The 7,264-nt window shown below is 37.3% G+C and overlaps 1 protein-coding gene across 3 annotated transcripts in view; it reads left to right on the top strand.

Moving 5' to 3' along the window:
* The window catches only part of cgnl1 (cingulin-like 1), a 42,215-nt gene extending 35,211 nt beyond the window's left edge, over positions 1-7,004 (top strand). For 2 of the 3 annotated variants that reach the window (XM_008405379.2, XM_008405378.2), the window contains exons 15-19: positions 2,656-2,739; positions 2,889-3,013; positions 3,790-3,898; positions 4,461-4,624; positions 5,872-7,004. In XM_008405379.2, the coding sequence (XP_008403601.1) occupies positions 2,656-2,739; positions 2,889-3,013; positions 3,790-3,898; positions 4,461-4,624; positions 5,872-6,022 (633 nt within the window). In that variant the 3' untranslated portion in view covers positions 6,023-7,004. The remainder of the gene's footprint in view (positions 1-2,655; positions 2,740-2,888; positions 3,014-3,789; positions 3,899-4,460; positions 4,625-5,871) is intronic. The other variant, XM_017304156.1, reaches the window with a different exon arrangement.
* The last annotated feature ends 260 nt before the right edge of the window (positions 7,005-7,264 follow it).

The raw sequence follows: 7,264 nt of genomic DNA, 5'->3' as shown, positions 1-7,264 counted from the left end.
GTGTGTGTGTGTGTGTGTGTGTGTGTGTGTGTGCATGTGTGCGTGCGTGCGTGCGTGCGTGTGTGTGTGTGTGCTCTAATGTCTGGAGGGGGGCTGCAGTGCAGGCAGCAGGACGAACACCTGCGTCTCTCCTGGCACCAGGTGCTCCTCTCCTGTCTAAATGAGAGTAATCTCCTCTCTACTCTCCTGCCGTCTCTCACAAAGCAGATTAGTTTCGCTGCATGTTCCAGTCTGCTGATTCAGCTCCCTCCAGCACCGCGCTGGCTGCACCAGTTATGGGGCCCATCGTTCATCAGAGCAGCCCACTGTCACCCGCTAATTGGCATAAAATATCACCGATTCTCCACAGAAACAGCCATCACCGCCGTATTGATCACTTCTCACTCCCCCTGCTGCCACTGAGCAGGGCAGCAGTCGACCAGCCCACCTTTCTGGGCTGGTCGACTTAAAACTGATGGGTGTTACTAGATTAATTGCTGAGGCCTCCTCTGGTATATTTTAACCTCACTGCATTCACATGTGCTATTTTTATGCCATTACACTCAGTGATTTTTATGCATTCGAATGAGATGACATGAAAATTTGATGTTGCTTTTAAACAAAGACACTTTACAATGAAATCCATCATTCCCATTTTGTTTTGGATTTATTGTCTATTTATCTATGATTAAAGAGCATATCTTGATTTGTAATCTGACAAATTAAATGTTATTTAAACTTTTAATCAATACAGAAAAAAATTTGTTGTTTTTTAAAGATATTTTTCCTTAACAATGAATCTTGAAAAAATATTAGGTGGATTTACTTTATTTATGTTTTATTATTATTATTTTTTGTTAGGATTTGCAGAGTAAAAATAACAATTTGGTTTAAAATAAATCAATTCAGAAACAAAATGATTGGTTGACAAACTAAAACCCTTCATTTTAACTTAAAGATTTAAAATACCTCAGTTGTTCCTTTTCATGTAAATTTATTGCATAAAAATGAACGAGGAACTTTTGAGAGACAAGAGAATAATTATTATTCATCATTTTTGCAGCCATATTATTTTTCTGTAAAAAGGGAAAAAGATTAAATAAAATAAGTATCTGCTTTTGCAGCTAATTTCACATCTTTACCAACTTAAGCTTTTTGTTTCTTTTCCAGGCAAAATCACAATCATTTTAAATGTTTTTCTTTCCATGTAATATTCCTCCAAATAACATGCTGAAAAAAGATTCAAATTCAAAGTTGTCATACTATTAAATTTAAATAACGTTTTTATTTTCTAACGAGATAAGATGACAAATTTCTAAAGTTGGATTTTAAAGTTTTTTGCAGCTGAAATACCTTACAGTCAACCAGATAAAGCAAACTCTAAATTTTAATCAATTTCTGTTGTTATTTTATTTTTTTTACAGGATTACTTGGTATGGAGTCCCCTAGGGGTCATGGGAACAACTTTCTTTTGCGTTATCTTGCAAACGTTTTACGTTCCCTCGCAATAAATTAGTAAATGTTTGTTTAAAGTTTCTGGGTAATTGAGGGTAATTAGTTTCCACTGCGGCTGCATTACATGTTGCAAATTTATCATGATTTCAGTTCCTTTGTACACATAATAAATACAACATATAACTGTTTGTTTTGTATTAAATATTGCCTGGTTATGTAAGTACCCTAAATCCACGCTCTTTGTGCCACGATGAAACTTTATGAAACTTTTCAGATGTCATTTAGACGTTTTGGGTCTGTAATGTTAATATTATTGAATAACAACTGTAGGGAGATGTATTTTAAAGAACCATGTTGTTTAGATTAATAAACTACTCACTATCCATAGTCTGCATTAGCAACAATCCCAAGCAGAAAGTGTTTTTATTTATAGCAGGTTTTCCTGGTTTCATACAAACATTCTGGTATTACTCTATCTGAAAGGTAAAAATTTGTAAAAATCAACAGTTTTTTCATATTGATTCAAACTTAAATTACATTTAATTTGCCACATTATAAATCAGAATATGCTCTTTATTCGTTTTGTGTTTTTACAGGTAGTTTGAGAGAACCCACAGATAAAAGGGCCGATATCTTGCATCAGGTTTTTAACTTCTTGTTGTTAGTCTGGGTGTGGTTCAGCCTCCAAACAAAGCACTGAAACTCCTGGCTACTTTTTCATATTATAACAGAAATAATAACACTGATTGCAACGTATTCTTCAATGAGCCTGCAATTTGTGTAAAATTATTTTGAAATACCTTGATCTAAACTTCATCAGACACCAGAATGAACCTTTTCTACTTTGTTTTTAAGATTTAAGGAGCAAACTCAGTAAAACTCAACTAAAAAGGCCATAAAAATCTTTAATTTTGAGTCTTTTTTTATATTTCAAATATAATTTGATGCTAATGCAACAAATTAGCATCAAATTGCTTCCATTTGCATTTTGTAAACAGAAGCCACTCTTGTTTCTCTGAGAGCTGGGACAATAGTCGAAACGAGTGTTGGAATGCAGTCGAGGAGGAAAATCCAGCTCACCAATTAGGCAGAACGTTTGTGGCGTTAGCGCCTCCATTGTTCAGCGCTCTGACTCGGCGGCTGCCACGGCGGTTTGGGTGAGACGGAGCATGAGGATAATTGTTGTGGGACTGCAGTGATGACGGTGTCTGGACTTGACAGGTGGAGCAGATGAGGAATGAACTCCTGCAGGAGAGGTCTAGCAGACAGGACCTGGAGTGTGACAAGTTGGCTCTGGAGAGACAGGTACACTCTCCTGGCTTAGACAGCAACACAGCCACAATCACCTCATTCATTTTCTCATCACATTCATGTTCATGTTGTCCATCATCACTGCTTGTTCAGCGTCTGGTGGTGGATTGGGGAGCTGCTCACTGGTTTTGTGTCGTTTCTAGAATAAGGATCTGAAGTCCAGAGTGGCTCACCTGGAAGGCTCTCACCAGTCCAACAAGGGCAGCCTGGTGAACGAGCTGGAGGCTCGAGTCCAAGAGCTGGAGGAGAAGCTGGAGGAAGAGGAGCGGTGAGGAAAAGGAGTGGCCTTCAGCTCTGACTCTAATAACTAGCTACAAACAGACTGATGTAATGAGTGCAAGACGAGGTGTTGACTTCGTATCTAATGCAGGATGATGGTTGTTTTATAACACACCTGTTGGGAGTTGAAGCATAATCGATAGGCCTGTCACAATAAACAATAAATCAATTAATCACGATATATATATAAAAAAAAAAATTATTTCTTGGTTCATCATTTTTCTCTTTTACCAAAAACTGAATGATGAAAGTTTACAGTGAAAGAAAGAAACCATCTTTCTTTTTCTGGAAGATAATTTTGCTTACAGAGACATCATAATTTATTTCATTTGTTTCTGTTGTTTTCTTTACTTGGATATTTAAAATGTCTTCTAGTTCCAGTGTTTAAATGTTCATTAGAATTTAGTTTATTGATATTTGAGAACATCTTCATGCGTCTTTATCCATTATTACTATTATATTACTTGAAAATGTAATATAAATGTAATTGTTGTTCTCGAAACAACAATATTATCGTTTATCGCAATAAGTTTTGGGACAATTTATCGTCCAAAAATAGTAATCGTGAGGGGACTAATAACCGATTCAGAATTTAACGGTGGCATTTGTTTCAATTGTTGATTTTATGTTGCATGACTTTGTTTTTATGTTGTGAAGCACTTTGAATGCTGAAATGTGCTATATTGATTGATTGATTGATTGATTGATTGATTGATTGATTGATTGATTGATTGATTGATTGATTGATTGATTGATTGATTATAGGGAGAAGTCCAACCTGTCGCTGGCCAACCGCAGGCTGGAGAGGAGAGTGAAAGAGATGATGATGCAAATCGAAGAGGAGCATCACACGATGCAGGATCAGAAGGACCAAGTATGTAGCACACAGGCAGTAATGATGTCATAACTAATTATTATTTTAGCAGTAGTTTCATTCAGGGGTGTTCAAAGTGTGGCTCAGGGGCCATTTGTGGCCTTTCGAGTAGTTTTGTGTGGACACTGGAGTACGGATTAGGCCGTACTCCAGCAAGACTTTTTTTTGGTGAGATTTCCAATAATAAATTTATATGTGATATATAATAAATTTAAGGTACATTTAAATGTCAGTAAGTACGGTCACAAATCTCTTAATCACATCCAGTAAAACATAGTTAACGACTTTCAAAGACGGTTCTCAACTTTTTCAAAGCTTCTCTTCCTTCATATTTGACTGTAAGATAAGAAACGACTGAATTTGCTTTCATTGCATTCATTAAAGCCTTTATTTCCCCACCTTATTTTTATTCCCTTTTGTTTAGTTTTTTGTTTCAGTCCCTCTCTGATCCATATTTAAGTTTTCCTCTTAAATAACGACGGTGAGGTCAGATCTTTGTCTGCTGAACTTCCTGCCGCCGTTTTAAGCTCAGGACGTGATTTATTTCTTTCGCCTATTGCAGCTGAATCTGCGTCTGAAGGCTTTGAAGCGGCAGATGGACGAGGCGGAGGAGACGATCGACCGGCTGGAGCACAACAAGAAGAAGCTGCACAGAGAGCTGGACGAGCAGCAGGAAGCCAACGAGCAGCTCAACAGTCAACTCAAAGCCCTGCGCAGCGAGATGAGGTGAAACGACAGATACGTTCAGACCAACCACAGTAGGGCTTTTATTTGGATGTTATATGAAAAGTATTGATGTTGAAGGAAAACGACGTGCAGCAGGCCGTTCATCCTGTGTTTACTTCTCTCCACAATTACAAATGGACGCCCATTAAAGCATGAATCCAGCATTTAGAGACAGAAATATGTTCTTAAGCCTTGCCATAGTTTGCCAGCTGTATTTATATCAGGACTTTGACTGGGCCATTTCTTCAATCTAAACTGTTGCATTTGCAACTGTTGCAAACCGTTTCTGGTTTTTGTTCTACTGGAAAGTGAACATCCAACCCAGATTCAAGCTTTTTCAGGAACTAATCATCTGAAAAGCTTTCTGTTACAAAAAGAAAAACATCCTGCAGGATGATGCAGCCACCACCGTGTTTCACTGAGTGGATGGTGTATTCAGGAGGGTGTTTTTCTCCACATGTAGCCATTCTCATGTTGATGTAAGGGCTCAGCGATTATGTGTGATTAATTGATTATTGAAATATTTATCAACTAATTTAGTAATTGATTAATTGTTAACTGGATTATATAGACTGAAAAGTGTCCACTTTCTGGTAGAACAACATATTCGGAGCTGTAATTAAGCCAAAACTGTACAAAAAGTTTATATATTTTGCATTTAAGATTAAAAAAAATCTCAGTAACATTTTATTTGCAGGGTGACATGACAGCTGCTATAAACATGAATGAGTCTTTATGAATGTTTAAATCTGTTGTCATGAAAAGTCTTTTGGTAAATAATGACACTTCTAATGCAAAGTTGCATTTAAAGTGTCATTATTTACCCAATGATGCTAATTTCTACTTTAAAAAAAATGCTTAAATGAAAAATTGTCAGAATAATCGATGGATTTAATTGATAACTAAAATAATAGTTAGTTGCAGCCCTATATAATCGCTCATTGTTTTCATAAAACTTGTGGCAAAGTGAAAAAATGATTTCTTACAGCTTTCTTTCAACAATTCAACAGTTTTTTCTTTAAAAGCCTTGTTGCCCTCTTTCACAGAGCAGCTGGATTTACACTGAGGTTAAATTACACACAAGACAGGATGCATCCAGTTTTACTTAGCGGTGTCAGAGGAAAGACGACCATACTTTTCATGTTTTTATTTTAATTGAAAACCCTTTTTGCTTCTTGACCATCAGATAAAATCCCATGTTGATGTTTTAAGGGTGAAAAAGTTGAACTTTCTTCTACCCGATGCAGACGCAAGAACACGTCGGCCCCTTTGCTCAACAACTTGGACGACGACGACGATGACAACGACCTCAGCACCGACGGGGAGATGTACTTCAGCTCGTCGGGGTACAAGCGCTCCTCCAGTCAGGACAACAGCTTGTCAGGCTTCGGCTTATGAGCGGAAACGCTTTATAAACGTGCCACCGATGAACCAAACAGCAGGATGTTCGTTTTCTGTCATGTGCTACTGTTGATGTCACACTGAATTATCCCTGTAAATACTGGGACTTTCTGCTTCCTGTCAGCAGCGGCCGCTGGACTCTGTAAACTCACTCAGTATTATTCGAGCAGCTCTCTGAAGGAAGACATTGAAAAGGTTTAATTTGAAGAAATGAAACGTGTAAATAATTTACATTCCCTCCTGAATGTTTCTTTGCTTATTGTTGATCATCCCACCAGTGCTAAACTTGAAACCCGGCTACTGCAACCCAAACAACCAGTACTGCCTTTATCAGCAGCCGTTTATATTCTCTTTTCTACCACCCAGGTAGATTAAATATACAAACCTTTCCTTTTTTTAATGAATATAAACCTAATATGAAGTGAATTTTGCCAGGACGCTTCTTTAATTTATTCATTCTTGGCTTATTGAGGGTTGGTTTTAGGGAAATGAGGGACTTTTTACGCCTCTTTTTTTACAGTGTTGTATCCTTTCATGACCAATTTTGTGACACAACTGCTTTCATTTATATGTTATTAACATTTTCTGTGTTATTAATTAATCAGCTTTTGTATAATAATCTCAGTATTGTTTATAAGCCTTCTGGAAAAGTTAGTTTTTATACTAAACGAGATATTATTAGTTACATCTGTACAAACTTATCTTTGATTTAACGTCTGTTTCCTCTCAGATCCGAGTGTTGGCGCTGAGCAGTGTGAGACCTTTTTAAATTCTCCTTTGTACCTGGATGAGTGATCCTTTTCAGATGTGACGAACTGACAATCAAATGTTTTTCTACACTGTGATGATTTGCACTCTGTTTGCTGAAAATGCTGATTTCTGACGCCTGTGGAGGGAAGCAGGTTCCTGCCGCTACCTCTCTGTACGCAACTTTGTGTTCATGAGTCCTGCTGCGACGAAATAAAGTTACTTTCTGCTACTTTGTTTTGCTTTTTTGTTCTAGGAATAATGTCTGAATGTGAGTAAACGATAACATGATGAGTCCTACTGGAAGTACGAGCAAAACGGAAAAAAGCAATCAGACGGTTTTTAGTTCACAAATGGCTGTGAACTAAAAAATAAATATTCCTTTGTAGTAAACAAGAAGCAGTCAGAGTAAAACCAGCAGTCAGATTTACTCTGCTGGATCGTAACTCCAGCAGTCAGAGTAAATCTGGGGTCTCGGCCTTATTTTCATTT

This window comes from Poecilia reticulata, linkage group LG3 (assembly GCF_000633615.1).
Source record: "Poecilia reticulata strain Guanapo linkage group LG3, Guppy_female_1.0+MT, whole genome shotgun sequence".
Taxonomy (NCBI): domain Eukaryota; kingdom Metazoa; phylum Chordata; class Actinopteri; order Cyprinodontiformes; family Poeciliidae; genus Poecilia; species Poecilia reticulata.
This window is presented reverse-complemented; position numbering and strand designations above follow the sequence as displayed.